Below are 17,428 nucleotides of genomic sequence, written 5' to 3' on the forward strand. Positions count from 1 at the left end.
AATCACAGCATTATGAACAGTTGTGAAAACATTATGACAGCACACACACACACAGGCACACACGCGTACACCTACACACACGTGCGCGCGCGCACACACACACACACAGCCTTTGTACAGGCCCCTACTCTTGCATTATCCAGAGGGAGCCCTCTCTGCATCTTTATTTGCAAAAACCTGCAGCGAGGGTTGCATTCAAGACCCCGTCCCCTATTCACAGGGCTTCCGAGGGAACGAGGTTGGTCAGGATTAGGTGCATGGCAGATGCTCCCCAGCCCAGTGTTCAGCACATCCTGGATAGGAGTTAACTCTTGGCAGAACACAGCCCTTGGTGGAGCGCTCTCATTCTTGCCTCAGTCTTGGCTCACACAGCCAAGCGCAGGGTGTCTGGAGGAGGCAGATTTCCATGTTAGGACACAGTCAGTGCTCCCTGCTCACCATGGTCCATGTTCCAAAGCCGGTAAAACTCTGCAAAATCCACATAGGGCTCCACACGCCCATCTTCATCTGGCTGGAGTGAGTGAGTGGGTCGGGAGCGGAAGAGACCCCCATCTGAACTTGAGCTGCTACTCTGTGTGTGAGTATTAGTTGACTGGAGTGTCACAGTTGGGCTTTGGCTATGGAGAGAAAAAGAGAAAGAGAGAACACAAGCATCTTTATTTTTCCCCATCTGCTGCTTTGGACAATAAAAGCACTAGAACAAGTGCCAGCTTCTTCACAGATCAAGATTTTGTGGCGGCAAACAGGTAAGAAGTTGCAGTCTCTTGCTCTAGCAGAGCACTAGAAGTGTTGAGAACTGCTTGGAACTGATGAACGCCAAAGATATCTGATTCGCATTTAACTGAAAGGCCTTAAGTACAACCAGGCGTCTGAGGAACACAGAGGAAGCAGGAAAAAAAATTGGGGGGGGGGAACAAAACAAAACAAAGGCATGCACTCTGCTGGCCTCCCCATACCCATACAGTATGAGCTTTACGGGAAGAGTCTGGCAGCAAGGAAAGCTATTCTTGCGTGACCTGCAATGCAGCCAAAGCAGCTCTAGTGCGTCAGCCTTATTGTTTCTGGAGCTACCAGAAGACAATAACCAGAGAGCTTCTTCACTTTGCAGTGTGTACACATACCACCCTGTGCCAAAGCCTGAACCTAAACCAGAACAACTAACTAGTAAGATCCCGCAAAGTGGATCCAAACAGGATCTAGTTCTAATCTTTATCCTTTATTTCTACCCTGGTCCCTGCACAAGCCAACTTGTGCAGCGCAGCCTCTCCAGCAGCCTTACAGGTGACCTGCATAGCCTCTCTTCCCGATTAAAATGAAGGCCACCCACACTCCCTCCATGCACAGTACCCAACACACTTGGCACACACGATCCAGAGAGAAGGGCTGCTCTCTGCCAGAGTGCCCTCTATGAACAGATGCTGCTCCAAAGGCATGTTCTCACAGCTGGCTTCAGAGCGGCTCACTTTACTCATTCCCACTCCTAACACAATCACTTTCCAGCTAACATGTTATGCTGGATGTCAATACTGCAGTCGGGAGGGACACACTCCAGATAAGGACATGATTGATAGGTAACTGACAGATGCGTCTCTGCTTTTCAACCACTTTACACAGTGTGAGGTGCAGGGAAAAACTGCGGGTAGCAAGAGAGCAGGACTTATACTTAGTGAGGGTGGGGGTGGCTTCATCCAGAGTTGAGCTGCTGTGGGCACCATTGACCATCTGGCCTTGGGAAGGCATGACAAGGGACAGCGTGACACTCGTCTTGCTTGTGCTTTGGGAGCTGGAATACGGCACAGAGACTGGGTAGACGCGGCCTCCTGAGAAAGGAGAAAACAAGAGAGTTATAAACTAAAGTTGAGACATGAGTGACTGCGGTTGCACAAGGGCAAAGAAAGGTCAAACAACCCAAGAATTTATATTAAACTGCCTTTCTTAGATGCTGTACTGTATTCTGTCAAATTGGCACAGGCTCTGTGTCTCAGAAGCCAATAATCCATTTAATAAGAAAATTCCTTCTACACTGACTACCTCCTCTCCCAATGTTAGGTCAGTGTTGGATCAATCAAGAGATCTTATTTTCCACCCTCCATTTTGTTTCATTCTCTCCCCAACATACCTTGCGTGGGTGTCAGTGTGGGCTGGCTCATCTCACCTAGAGGGTACCCAAAATTCCTCACAAGCAGTGTCATGTCTTCATGCCGGGGACAGAACTTGGACCGTTCCCCACCACTGGCAAAAGTGTCACAGTGGATCCGCTTAACCCGGTCCACTACTGCTTGTGCCACAGCATCCAGCGATGTCTGCTTGGCAAACTCTGTGGCTATCATGGCTGCAATTTCCTGAGCAGAGAAGGGCAGGGGTGAAAGGGAGGAAGAGGAAGGATGTTTAGGAGATTTTGGAGGAAGCTTTTTCCCCACACCTAATCTAAAAGGCTTTTCTGGCAACTCATCTGACTGTGATGCTTGCCAGTCTCACCTGCCGATACATGCCCTTGTGCCTTGAATCATCCCGTTCCCTTTAATGGGCTACTCCTAAGGGACAGGCAGCTGCCTAGAAGAACTGGCTTGGCAAAGCAGCTCCCATATTATTACAGACTGGAATGGGGTGGCACAGGCATTCAATCTGGCCAGCACTCAAAGGACAGACGAGAAGGAAAGTCTGTACAAAAGCACCTGCCACCACTGGAGTGAGTCAATAGCCAGGGGAACATTTCCCATGTGAGCAGGCTCACCTGGTTGGCCTGCCCAGGCCCGTGAGCTGCCTCCAGCGCTTTGTAGAGCCCTTCCGACATGAGCACCAAGAAGCCAGTCACACCATCCAGGGAGTGCCCTCCATGGATTTCAGGCTCTGCTATGATGGGCTTAGATTTAGCAGCACTGGAAAGAGACAGTGTTATTTAGTATCTAATGGTGACACAGGAGGTGAGAATGGAGGGGTCATGAAGAAAAGGAGGGCTTGAAACCACAAAGTGGAGTTTTTCTGACCTGAGCAGTTCAATATCAGTATAGCCATATTTGACCTTGTAATCACCAATGCGCCGAGTGCTTTCCTGCCCACGAATAGTTCCCACTTGTTTTATTTTCCCTGCATCCAAGCCTGCCAGATTGAAAACCAAAAAAGTTTAATTGACTTTGGTAAACTTGAAGGACTTCCTCCGGTTACACTGTCAGGAATGAGGAAAAAAAAAAAAAACAAAACATCAACAGCTAAAGAGTATAGTAAGACAAAACAAAATGACAAAGAATCATCAGGAGCCCAACAGGGAGAAAAGGAAGAGCAGTTCACTGTGTTCCAAGGGACACCTTTTCATTTGTTATAATCTGGGAAGGAGAGAGAAGGAGAGATGCATACAGCCTGACGTGTGCACTCCAAATGCAACGGTTGGCACCGACACAAAGCCCACATCCCGGTCCAAAGCCACTGGCAGCAGCTGGCCTGGGTGCACAGGCATTCGCTGCAAAAGTAGGGGAACATCTGTGCCTGTCAGCTCCAGACTGTGATGGGAGGAGAAGACAGGAAGGAGGAAAACACATGTGAAGGACTCTGCTTTTTCTTTCGCCTGTTATCGATCCCTGCTCCTAAACTCCACATGACAATTCCACTAATACACCAGATTACAGAGGGAGAAAAGAAGATCTACAAGAGGCACTAAATTTGCTCAAGTGCTCAAACTGATTTGGGCTACTCCTAAAATAAAGACAATGACCAAACAAGTATTTACTTAAGTAAATTTAAGGGATTATATCTCTGGCAGAGGCTAGGAAGGAATCCCATCTTGAAGAAGGTTTTAACAGGGACCATCTGGGTGCGGCTATTATTTGAGGCAGGACTCAGAGCAGATGAACCACTTACCTGGTCTGTTCTGGCAATTCCCCTTTCCTAGTTATGCCTAGAGCTAACAGGCAGAAAATGTTATTTTGAGATTTTTGTCTAGGGATGACTGTCCTCAGTACAAGGTGAAGGCAGGGGTCCAACTGATATTCTCCAAGTCAAACCAAGCCTCACTGCACAGATGGCTCCACACCTACCCCAGCAGTAAGACACAACTCTGCCATCTGCTGCGGACCAAAGCTGACTCATCAACATGGCCTGGCTCATTTGCCAGCTCCTGGCAGGGGGATACATGCTATTGACAGACACAAACACAGGGAGGCTCTCAGCACAGCAGTGTCTAAATGACAGCAACTCTCCTGGAACACTGAACAAGCTGCCATGTGCTGGGTGAAGAGCCACAAAGGCATAAGACCTCTCCCTCCCTTCCCACAAGAGAAGTGTGACACAGGCACCATCATGACAAACGCTATCCCCACTACCTTTTATCACTGTGCTTCAACTTGGCCCTACAACAAGATGCTTTGGGCCCCCAAAAGAACCTGTGCACACTGGTTTATTCCACAGGCTCTCTCTCCTGCTGGGACTGCCAGCAGGAGAGCCACTGCTGCGCCACGTTAAGGGCAGTATTTATAGCAGATCCCTGTTCTGCTATGGACTGCAGCTAAATTCTGCATTTTTGGCAGTAGAAAGGCAAAGGGTGTCTTTTCCTGGATTCTTGTATTCAGTCTTCTGTTTCATAGCACGTACCCCTACTGCAGGAGTATGAGTAAAAGAGGAAATGGAAGAGAAATAGAATAAAAGAAGACCTGTCAGCCTCACCACACAAAAGCATCAACAGCCTCACGAGATATATTCTTATCTGTTCATTAGGTGAATGCCTAGTTAGATCTACCTAAATGAAGGTACAGAACATAAGTATCTCAATAAGAATTCGGTACTAGCAATCACACAAGCGTTCTAGGCTACTTCCAGACCAAGAAAGAAAACATGTCAAAACACTGTAAAGGAAAAGAAATTGCATAAAGCAAAATGTCAGCATTATGAGTTCAATAGTTACTGATATGAGATCAGTAAATGCCAGTGCTTGGCCTGGCTCTGTCTGAAGTGTAGCTGCTTTTTTTCAGCAGCAGCTTGTTCAAAGGCATATTGAAACACACCATCCCGAGGGTGCAGCATCACACAGAACTTAACCCAGCATAACTGTGGTTTGCCTCCAAAGGAGCAGTCATATACTGTCCATCCTGCTTCTACCCTCTGGCTGCATGTTTACACTCCTGCCTTCCTATCAACTCCAGCAATCACACAGCTGGAGGGCAAATCAATGTCGGTTTGGCAGTCAGACACAAAACTAACTCTCAAAACTTGAAAAAAAAGGATAGTTTTCTGCTGGTTCAGTGAGCTGAACTTACTCACTTTGTAGCCTCATAATGGCTAGACATGCAGAAAAAGGCAGCACTAAACTTGTCATCTGAAACCACAGTAACCCCCTTTTTGTGGTTGTTTATTGTTTCCAGTGGCTTGAGTCATTCCTGGTGCCCCAGATGAATGGAGGCATGCAATGTTCTCAGATAAGAACACGAAATCCAACACTTACCCAGCTGGGAGAAGCGAAAAAGTTCATCCTCATTCTCTGTCGTATGGTCCACGTTCAGCTGAGTCACCTGCAGCCCATCCACGGTGGACTTGCACAACAGTGCCCGATTGGTACCTGCAGTGGGAGCAGCGAGATGAGGCACCACCATAGCTCTGCCGTTAAGAGGGAGAACATATCCAAATGGAAAAGGAACAGGAAAGGAGAATAAGGACAGAAAAGAAAGAGAAAGGCTCATGTACTGTCTCATCACGATCTCCAAAAAGTAGCCTTGCTACCAGCATAGTAAGCCTGCTAGGCAGCTCCTCATCCAGGCCGGAGCTGGCACGTCGCAAGAAAGCTTTCCATTTCTCAGTGAACCTGCACTACTGCCTCTCAACCCATTTTCCCCTCTGTTCTTTGGTCATACGTGTTGCATCAGCCAACATCTGCAGAAACAAAGAGCCAGGCTGATTTCAAGTGCTCCTGTAAGTAACGAGCATATCGCTCCTTTGCCACAGACCAAAGAAACTGTCCCCCACATTCAAGTTTCTTTCACTTCCTAGAACCACAGCCATCCTCAGAAACACCTAGACTGAGCTGCTGACAAAAAACAACTCACCCACATTGGCGATATAGAGCTTGTTGTTGAGAACAACAGCCACAATAGCCATGGCTCCTCCAGAGATCTCCTGCTCTACAACCTTCAATCTCTCCACAATCTTCTGGTACTGAGGAGGCAGCTGGTGGTGAGGGACACCCTGGAACCCAAAATGAGCGGGAAGCTTAAACACACAGTCCAAAGCACAGAAACCACAGCTGGAATCAAAATTCTGTAGGCAAGAGACTCATCTTGGCACATCTTAGCCTCATGCCAAGACAGTGCAAGACATGCAATTATTTGTTCAATCCTAACAAATGACACAGCTCCAATAAGGTTCTGGAGGCGACAGTCCGATTCACCTGAAGAACAGAATCCACATCTGCCCAGATGCCATGCAAATTTGAGACCTTGCCTCTCATCTGCATCATATGGTGTTATCCTGGAAGAGCCACACATACAGGCTGAACTCCTCTCCATGATTTGTTCAGTTCCTTACTAAGATAACCAATGATGGGTCTAAGTAGTGCCAGTATGAACAGTGGCAACTCAGAGAAATGGTCCAAGACACTTGCTTTACTTCATGCAAGCTCCCAGAAGAGAACCACAGAGAAATAATTTTCAGTTACAGTCTCCCTTGGACTAGACTGACTAATATGCCCAAACCTCATCCAGCAATCCAGAAGGTGGGACCTCTGGCAATCTCTGTTCTTAAGGCTACATTACCTCTGGTAGCTGGGACTGCAGGCTGGCCTTCTCTGCCAAAGCATCATCAATGGACTCCAGGAAACTTCTTTCCACAACATCAAAAGCCTAAAAAAGGCCATAAAGAGAAACTAAGCTCTTATCCAATGCCTACAGACCTTTGATGCTACCCATCTCCACCTCCCTAAGACTGGGCTCACAAGAGTGAATGATCACTGTACATACAGACGTTCAATGATCACTACATTGCATTGAAACACAATTATTTCAGCGCAACTAATTAATAGCTTGTAAAAACAATCTGCAACAATTCAAAACAGGAGACAGAAACATAAAAATTACATTCACAGCAATGTCAGAGACCTATCTGATTTTGTGTGTTGATTGTAAGAACTTGCCTATCACTCAAGAAAGCACACTCACAAATCCATCTCCCCACACATTAACTTCCCCCTTTCACTCATTGTCATCTCCTTCACAGGCTGACTTGTTCCTACATGTCCAGTGAAGACTAGCTACAGCTTCCTGGAGAGCTCTCAGCACTGTGCTGACAGAGCCAGGGGGACAGATGGGTATGAGGCGGGAGTGAAACAAATCACTACAGCTACTCAGGCCGAGTGCAATTGCAACCATTGGCAGATGTTTCCAACCCCCACAGAAAGCAGATGCTGCTCGCCTGGTGGCAAAAAGAGGAGGTGGGTAGTGCGAGAAGCAGGAGCCGTTCCCAGCCGAAGCTTCTTTACCTGCAACAGAACTCGACGCACATCAGCATCACTGTGATCTGCATGTAGCTGGCCCAGCAGCAGTTCTGCAGAGAGCCTCTGACCCACGAAGTTGGTGACTCGGTTGCCATCATAGCCATTGAAGACACCATAGAGGTAGCAGTTGTTCTCACTCCTGTCAGAGAGGGCAGAAGCAAAAAGGTCACAGATGTCTGCGAGACAGACATATATAAGAAGTTCCTTCAGACACCTCCTGCATGCTCAGGCCCCACCCTCTTCTTCTGAGTTCTGTGTGACAAACTAAATACCACTTTCACCTGCCCTTGTGTCTGCAGGAGTCTGTGTCCCAAGTGCAACCCACTTACCTGAATTTTAACCAGTTATCTTCCAAGGGGTGACCCTCTGTCCCCTTGCCATCTGCACTATAGGAACGGTTTGGAGCTGAACCCACCCCAGAGAGATGGCACGACGGTAGGTCGTCTGTCCAACTGGGCTGCTGTTCCTGGGAGACAGAAAGAGGAAAGAAACCATGTAAACCGCAAGCAGCCTGATCCTGGTCCAGTACAGGTTACGAGTCCATCCCCACCCTCTTCTCAACCCTTCTCCCTTTGCTAACAAGGTAGCGCACCACCCCAGCCAGTAACTTCATGTTCCCTGCTGCAGAACTGGATCACTTACCACTTCCTTTCCCTCTGAAGCTGTACTCTGGCTGCACCTCCGGCTCTTGCTAACAAGAAACCAGAAGTGAAATTTGCACCTGAGTTTTACACTGGATACAGCACAGGACTAGCTTAGCTATTCATTTGGTGAATCAGACCCTCAGGCAGCCGTGGCACGGGAGTACAGGGAAGGCTCTGCTTCCCCACTGGAGTACACTCACCCAGGGCAAGGGGACTGTGGCCCTGCTGCTGCCGGCACTTCGAGTGGCATCCCTGGGGCCGCCATCCCCCCGGCGCACACTGCCAGTACACACACACAAACACACACACGGCCTGCAAACGCCAGCTGCCCTCTCATGCCCCGAACCCCGCAGCACAGGCACGGCCCTCCCAGACACCTGCCGCCGCTGCCCGCCCTCAGCCCCACAGCGCTGCTGCAGAGCGGCAGGCCAGCCCGCGGTGGGGATGGATGACCACGCAGGGACCCCCCGCAAGGAGGCACAGGAGGCAGCAACCCACCTCCCCACTGAGGGGGAACGCTCCTCGCCCGTCTTCCCCCTTCCCACATGGCACTGCGGGGGGCGGACGAGGAGGAGGCCCGGATACCCTTTCGCACCCACCTGGGGGGGTGCGTGTGCATGGAGGGGGGAAAGGTGCCACTCACACTCTGCAGCAGACTCCTCCTCTGCGCCGCCATCTTGGAGCAGGAGCAACCTCCTACCCCTCCGCCCGCCCGCCCTTCTCCTCCAGAGCAGCCGAGTCCACCGGATAGAGCGACATCTCCTCAAGAACCCGCCCCCCGCCGGCCCGCGGCGGCAACCGGCTCCACCCACCTGCGCGAAGATGGCCACGCCTCTACCCTCTCACCCGCCCAATGGGCCGGAGAGGCTAGGTGTGCTCGAGCGCAGGCGTGGGCGTGCCCCTCTCCCCCCAGGCTCCGGCCGCGGCGCTGGGGGTTGGAGGCGCGCGCCGCTCGCGCAGCGTGGTGTTCTCACCCTGCGGCCTCACTGGCGTGTCGGCTTTGAGGGCACTTGAAAACGTGGCCTGAGTGATGCTGTGGAACCCTCTGGGGCTCCCGAAACGATACCCTGTAAAGGCGTGCACCCCCCTACCCGCCCCCCCCCCAGACCCTGTGGTATGGGGGAGTCTGTGGTGGTGCCCAGCGCAATGCCTGCGTGGCTGGAGGGGAGAGCATGGCCAGCTCGCCTCCCTGAGGAGAGCAACCCCACGGAAGTGAAGTATTTTTAAATTTCCCTGTCGTTACCCCTTCCTGTGGTGGAGGGGGAATGGAGACATCTCCATTTCTTGCCTTAAGGCTTTTGGTTCTGTGAGAAAGAAGCTCTTTTTGGCCACCACTGCAAGCCTGTGTGGAGAGAGAGGGAAGAGGGGCAGGGTTGTGAGGATCCTGTGAAATGGGGTCACCATGGGCACCAGAGAGACCTGAGGGAGCCTGGTCTTGAAATGTTTTTCTTGGCACCACGTCATGTTCTGTGCAACGTCCAGGGAAGACCAAGCCCAGGTACCAGCTGTCAGCTGTACTGCTGCTCTGTAGACGCCAGAAGAGATGTCCTATTTGTTTCAGCTTGGAGTCCGTCTCCTGCCGAGGCGATCCACAGCCCTTTCCCACCCTCTCTTGCAGGCCATAACAAGGACATAGCGGGACTGTGCCCTCAGGCCCGCAAAGGGAACATGTCTAGAACAGCTGACAGGTGGTTCTCAATACCCACTGCAGTTTGCAGCAGTCCTCGGTAGTCCTGAGTCAGGCGCAACAGTAAAATTGCTCATGTGCCTGCCTGAACGATACAGACAAAACCAGAGATCACTGATTTTGCTCTTTAAGATCCTTTCTAGGCTGAGGTAGGCTGCTTCAGGAAGGACAGTTTCCATTGAATCAGCTCAGCTGGAGCAGGAGGGAAGGGAAGACCCAAGCATTCCCACCACTTCCTTAACATTAGAAGTTGGTGGAAGAGCCCTCCAGATGTATGAGTGACATATCCTCAAGTGAGTGATGGATGGCAAACAGGCTGCAGCAGTGGGGGGCTTGGGGAAGAGCACATTTCCTTGTGTGAATTGAGGCTGAAGGGGCTCCAACATGAGAGATGTGCAGTTTCAGTCATGTGTAGCAGTTCACTTGTGGTGAAGGTGAGAGCATTAAGTAGTCTTGACTTCCAGCAGTGGATTGATACTCTTCTAATGACAACTTTGTGGCAAATATATTAGATTCAGATGCACTTCAGAAATAACTGCCAGTTAATTAACCTCATTCTGTGGAACGATGGTTATTACTACAGGGGATCCTGCTGGAGGATTCTAGCTCCCTTTCCTGTAAATCCTTCATCTATTGTTTTGTTTCATCTCTTTTCTTCCAAATATACAAAGATTACAGATCCTTCATGCAAGGCTCACAAATATTCAGCCATTCCGACAGACTTAGGTACACAGGCAGAATTACTTTTTTAAAGGTTATATTGGCTAAAGATAGAAGAAAATGCTAAATTTAGAACCTCAGTCTCCAAACAGGTTTCCACATGTTTAGCTTTCTGTATAAGCTTGGTCTCACTGATGTCATTTGGAGTATTCCTGTGAGTGGCTACAAATACAGGAATGAGTTTCGAGTCTGCATTAAAATTAAAAGTAGGATGAACAGATCTAGTACTGATAAAGATTTGTTTTCTTACCAGTATCGAGAAAAATTCCTGGAGCTGCAGAAGTATGTGTAGAAAGCATTGTCGGTGTCACTAAAAAGCAACAGGCGAGTTTCTCGGCTTTAAAACACAGCATCACTTTTTCAGCATTGCAGCAGAAGCTTATGCTTATTTAATGACATTCAAGGTTGCAGTCATGCATCTTGATGAGCACAGACAGACCCTGTCCTTGCTCAGAGCGCCACTGAAATCAGCAAGCCTTCGGGCGTGCTCAGAGACTGCCAGCGTGTATCGCATTGCAGGACTGGGAATTTAGGAGTCATTTTTGTCTTCTTACATCCCCAAGTGAGTCCTTTTGAGTCTAACAAGAGCAGACTCTGCATGTGGGTGCGATAGCGCAGAATGTGATTTCAATGAGAGAGCAACACAACTTTCCTAAAGATATGAGACAGAAAAGCTGCCACTTTCCTTGTTTATACAATGACTAGTCACCTCTTGCAGTTAAAAATGTGCCCTGTTCCTAATTTAAATGTCTGGCTTCAGCCCATAGTCACTAATCTTTGTCATTCTGGTTTATTTTTTTCCTGCCCGTTTGGGCTGGAACACAGACCTGGTGCAAAACTTTTTTTTCCTGGTGAAAATACTTGTGCCAGATTCTGCCTGGATATTCCCATAGTTCTGTCACTGAACTTCTGCCCTAACCTTGAGTGAGGCCATTAACTGCTTTGGCCTGCAAAAAGTGAATAGTAAGAGTTACCAAATGAGGCAGTGCTAAATTCATATTTGTTCAGCATTTCACAGTCCTCCAAAGGAAGGAGCTACCAAAGCTGGTGTGCTGCTTCATGAATATCTGCTCACAGAGACCAATAGCTTTATGCAGCGCTTGCAAGATGAAATACTGCACCAACAGAGGTTTTGTTGGCTGTATCGATCAAGTTTGTTTTATCCTTTGTTTTATTTATGCTTCTTACCTTCTGTAAATCCTCTCAGAAATTACCATGCTGTATTCTCATGCAGCTAAAACGTCCCCAAGAATTCAGGATATCGGTCATTGAACCTCATCATCCATGCACCAATAAATGAATTACATGATTCAGTGACTACCAGATACACAGCTCCCACATTTCTCATTCCTCCCTCTCTCCCCCCAACTCCCTCTTTTTATAATTATTGTTTCTCATTGCTTCTCTGTCCCCAGTGCTAGGGATTAGACACATGGTATTTCTGGTGCCAAGCTGTACTGCTGCCTTCCTGTTTTTACGAATGTTTTCTCTGCAGAAAAGAGAGAAGCATGGTCACTGCTGGGCTGCTGGATAAAAGATGAACAACATGACTGAACAACGTGCCGTGAGGAGCAGGGAGCACAAGGCAGCCCCAGCGCAGTGCTCTCATAGGCGTTTGGAAACCATACAGAATGGGAAGCAAATACAGGATCGCCACCAGAAGCCATCACATCCTTTAGCTTCTCTCTACTGATCATGTGTGAGATATGTTTAGGGAGATTTTTTTTCTGCTTTGTTTTGATGATAATGGGGGCTGGGGCTGGAAAGGAAAGTCATGATTTTTGGCAAGGCTTGCAAAGGTGATACGGAAAAAAAGAAGTCTCTCTGACAGAGCCAGCTTGCCGCACTTATTCATCTCCTACGGCAGACCATTACAGAAGGGGATGGTAGAAGGGGTGGCATTGCAAGCCCTCATGCAGCCCCACCCCGAGGTCTCCCCAAGGTACCTCTAACCATCTTCAGTGTGGTGCTTCCCACAGCCACAGATGCCCTAATGCTTCTCACTCCTATGCAGGCCACTATTTCCAGGCAGGCTGGAACAGCAAAGAAATGGAGGTAGAGCAATAGAGACAACAAGCATTAAGGAAGGAGAGCTGGGAACAGCAGCTCCCTTCCCCCAGCACCCTCTGGAGGGTTGGAGAGCCAACATAGAGAGCTACTGGCAGGGGAAGGGGGAATGGTGAGGGAGTGCTGATCCCCCCAAGAGAGAGCCAAATATCACTGCAAAACAGAGTTTGTACAGAGGTTTAGGCCAGAAGATTTTTGAGGGAGGGAAATGGGGTTGTTTCAGTCATGCCAAAACATATGATTTTTTTGAATTCCTTGATACACTAAACAAAGTCTCATCTCTTTGAGTCCTGGGATTATGTGAACTTTAAAAAAAAACAACAAAACTTTATAATAGAATTATATTTCTAGATGTCATGGCTGCAGGAAGAAGCTTCAAAACATGACTCATAAGAGCTTGAAAAAGATATTTCAAATGATTCGAAGACACAAACAAACTAGTAATGCAGGAGTCTTATTAATCTTAAATGCTTGTTTTTCACAACATCTTGTCTCACCAGTGTTTAACTCCAACTGTCACCAACACAGACATTTGCCTTTCTGTGGGCATGATACTTCCACAACATTTCCACCCCAAAAGCTGGGACTGTAGGACGGGTCTTTGTCCAAACAAAAATTAATCAAGAAACAGATGGGTGTATCAACACTTTTGCATATAATCTGATGCGAAGCTACATCATGTCTGTGCTCAGTTGTGTCCCCATGAGGGGAGACAGTTTGGAGGACTGGGTAGAGTCTGTTTGCTATCGTGTGTGTCTGCTTATTGTCCTTAAACTGCACAAGGGCTGGGAAATGCGATACTCAGGTACTTGGGGGACAAGCTCATTAAAAGAGGATGAGAATGAAGCTTTACCTAAGCATCAGCACGGGACGGGATTTTGAATTTTATTTTTGTTGCAAAGCTCATTGAAATGAGATCCTTTTTAATGGTGGGCTATCAATTACTGACACCCACTGTCTGCAGTGCTCTGAGAGTTCTTGTTTCCCAGTATTTGATTATGTTTTGAAAATGTGTACTCTGCTAGACACCCAAGCAATGGTCATGCATAGATGAACATCAAAGGAAGAAACAGATCTGCTTCCCCAGGTGTGGAAACACAGATGTTTATTCCTGTATGTCGCCCATCCACACCTCCTATAGCCATATTAATAGCCATTGTGCTCAAAAAACATGTAGATGTGGCACTTCAGGACATGGTTTAGTGGGCACGGTGGTGTTGGGTTGATCGTTGGACTTGATGATCTTAAAGGGCTTTTCCAACCTTAATGATTCTGTGATTCTATATCACTTTCACAATGAGAGTCCACTTCTAATATGGCATGTCAAGCTCCTTCTCATGTTTTCCTACTGATTAGGTAAAAGACACTTGACGGTGTGTGTCATTTGAAACTTGGGACAAGCAAAACAAGCAACCATTAGCTCCCCCTGAAATATTTATCTCAGTAAGGGCAGTTCTTTAGGTTTCTCTCCTCCACTGAAACCACCGATTATCACTAAACTTGCTGGCCAGCTGTGCAGGAGCACAGCAGCCAGGCTCTTGTAGCAAACTGAGCAAGAAAAAAGCCAACCCTCCCCAAAGAAGAAAATCCAGACCATTTTTTTTCCATATAGTTTGGTTATTTTGAACGTCATAACTTTATTGAGACACCAGTAGTTACCACCTTCACTTTGTTAACCACAAATATATAGGACATTGTAAACACAGGTGCCGAGGTGGCAGGGTTCGCAGTAGTTGGATTTTGGAACAGATGGGGACAAGAGGCAGAGGGGGAAGAGGGATGAAGGGACACTCGGGCTTAGACAAGACCACTCAGGGGATCCTGTATGCAGCAGGCCATCCATGAGTCATCGTATACACGTATATATGTATAGCTTTATATTATACATTTTTTTAAATATATATATATAATATATATACTATACACAGGCAGTAATGCGGCAGGGGAAGGGGCAGGGCAGCCCAGGTGGTGTTACAGATGCCACGCAGGCAGCAGGGAGTTGTCTGGATGGATGGTTTGGACGTGCTGCATGAGGTGGCCTCGCTGGGCTCCTTGCCTTGTACCTGCTCTGGGGACCGGAGCCAAGACTCCTGTGGGAACCACCCCACAACACTGCCTTCCCAGGTCCTCCCAAGTGCTTGCAAGGGTGCAGGGACAAAGATGCCTCCTCCTCTGAGGGAACTGCCAGGAATAACGTGGAGGAGAAGGGTGTGTGATGCGGTGATGAAGAGTGTTGTGGCAATGTGCGTGAAGGATGGGGACATGTCAGGAGACTGAAGCCACAGGTAGAATTGGGGCAAAGTTTCATCACCGCCCTTCACAGCCCGTGCTTCCACAAAACAGTCCCTTACTCGGAGGCTTCGTGAGATAAGACATCAAGGGGCCATTGCTCCCAACAGGGGATGCATAATCCTCTGTAATCCAGACAAATGGCAGAGGGAGAAGAAAGCCGCCTTATCGTTTTGCTTATACAGTCTTCCTTCTGATCTCCTAATCCCTAGAGTGGGGCTGATCTCACCCACGTTTAGGATCTGAAAGGGACATGTTCCAGCCAGCTGTTCAGGGCTTGCCTATAGTCACCAGAAATAGGCAGCACCTTATCAGAAGCGCTTTAAGATAACAAACCCTTTGGGTAGGTCCATATCTCTCATCAGCTGCAGAACCAGCCAAATGCCACTGGAAATTGCGTTTTAAAGAGCTACATGCAAACAAGGAGAGTTCTACCCCCAGGTCTGCCACCACCAACCCTCCACTGCAAAGGCTGAAAGCATGTCAACCCAAGGAGAGTATGTCTTCTCCAGTGAGCAGAAGCAAGAAGTTGCCCAAGTATCTACTCTTGTAGTGTCCCCTGCCACACCAATGCCTTTCCTACAACACAAAGCATGGAGGAAAGGGACAGAGAGATGAGTAGTAACTCGGGATGAAGCCACCTGGCTCATGTCTCACTGAAGTGCCGGCTCCGAGGAGGAGGCTCCTTCCTACCTCAAGCCCACCGGAGCCCATCAGCTGTTTACATGAGGGAAGCAAGCCAAAGAGGATAAAGAAAAGCTTGCTCATTAGTCAGCCCAAAATGGTGTTCAGCTGTCTATGTAACTGATGGGAGAGGGAGCATGTAAGATGCTCCTGTGCTACCCCCCAAAACAGAGCCCCAGACAGACCCTCCATGTATGGTCTGTACCTTCTCATGCGCCTGGTCCTTCATCCCCTCACCAAGTGACAGGTAATGGGCAGTTCTTCCCAAAAAGTACAACACATTTTTGTGCTGAGGGCTGGTTATTTATAGCCGCCTCCTCCTCTTGGTTCCCCCTCCCACACCCAAAATGAAAGCACGAAGGATGACACAGATGAGTCTGAGTGAGTACAACTAGTTTTTCTCCTCCTCCACCTCGTCATTCATTCTCCTCTCCCCCAGCAGGAGAGATGGACTGGAGGGAAGTCCCCACACAGCCACAGTCATAACGAACTTCTCTCAATAAAGTAACCCCCTCCCAAGCCTAAATATTAGGCTGAGCCCACAGAAGAAGCCTGAGGGGCTTCCCTTCAAAAAATACCCCTCCTATTTACAGTACTGCTTTCGCTCGCAGCCACAGAGCAACGGATGTGTGCCCAGTCCCTCCTGGTGCATCCACAGGGCTAGCCGGTCTTCCTTTCCCATCCTCACCAGGGGTTAACCACCAGCAAGGGGGGGAAAACCATGGGGAGGACAAGCCAAGGGGCAGCCACTGGCAGCACAAGTCTGCTGGTAGGAGCAGGTAGAAATGGTGCCTATATACAGCAGAGAACCACTGCCCCGCTTCCTTCTTGGGGCCTGCAGCTCTGTGATTTCTACACCTTCCCTATTGTTGTGGGGCAGCTGGAGAGGAGTCGCACAGGGAGGATGGTAAGGACTGGTAACCTCAGTGTCCTCCAGATGAGATGTTCACACAACCACAGGCCAGACCTGTGTCACATCCTCCCAATTCCTAAGGGTGCTACATGGAATAGGCTGGATGCTCAGGGGGAGCACCTATGGATTTTGGATCTGCTCCCGATCTCTGCTACTGGGGCCAGTGTTGAGTGGAGCAAGGTGGCTGCCTGGGGGACGGAGCTCCTCACCACTGCAAGGCACACCCCGCTTCTTGTGCTCTGAGAGATGTCTGTGCTGGGGAGAATTGTCCATGTGGCTATTGCTGAATTATTTCCCTTTAGGGAGCATCTTCACACATAGACCTTACTTCTATCCTGGAATAAAGAGTGTGCTTCCACAGCTGTGTCTTTACTTGAAGCAAAATCATAAGGAGTGCGGAATGATGTCCATACGAGCTCTATCTGAGAGTCGCTGCTGCCACCTAGGCGAGGCTTTACAGAGAGCCAGGATCTGAGATACTGCAGAAGACTCGCTAAGGGTACGGTCCAGGTACAGTACAGTAAGACCAGTTTTCAGAGAGCTCAGTCTGGCCCCAACCAATTCTCTGCACACCAAGACCTCCTCCCCATCTAAGCGGGAGGCAAAGCGCAGCCGCGCAGGACAGGACCCTTCTCCACATGGCTGTACCCCTGTGCAAGAGCCGGACGCACGCTGGCCATCCCAGCAGCGGTATTTCTTTCCAGGGGGAGTCCTGCTCCATTCCTGTGTGCTACAAAGATGGTGTCAGCAAGAGGCATCGCACTGTGGTAGCAGAGGAACAGAGGAGGGTTCAGCAGGACCTGAGGAGCGTCTTTCTCTCCTCCTCATGCCCAGAGTGAAACGGCAAAGCTTTCCTCTCCCCCTCAAACCAGCCCAGCTGGGGACGAGGGCTCTCAGAGCCCCATAGAAGCCCACCTCCTCCATCCTTCCTCCCACAGGGACTGCGCCTGGGG

At 49.0% G+C, this 17,428-nt stretch overlaps 1 protein-coding gene across 1 annotated transcript; it reads right to left on the bottom strand.

The window, feature by feature from the left end:
• Positions 1–409: 409 nt before the first annotated feature.
• TAB1 (TGF-beta activated kinase 1 (MAP3K7) binding protein 1) lies at positions 410–8,791 on the bottom strand (the record flags this gene model as incomplete). The annotated part of the gene is made up of 11 exons (XM_082000199.1): positions 410–617; positions 1,664–1,820; positions 2,120–2,342; positions 2,735–2,879; positions 2,988–3,099; positions 5,432–5,545; positions 6,030–6,168; positions 6,735–6,821; positions 7,457–7,610; positions 7,801–7,937; positions 8,759–8,791. 11 exons carry the CDS (start codon positions 8,789–8,791, stop codon positions 410–412), a joined length of 1,509 nt encoding a protein of 502 aa, XP_081856325.1.
• Positions 8,792–17,428: the final 8,637 nt, after the last annotated feature.

Source organism: Phaethon aethereus (genome assembly GCF_964289735.1).
Source record: "Phaethon aethereus genome assembly, chromosome: 1".
NCBI lineage: Eukaryota > Metazoa > Chordata > Aves > Phaethontiformes > Phaethontidae > Phaethon > Phaethon aethereus.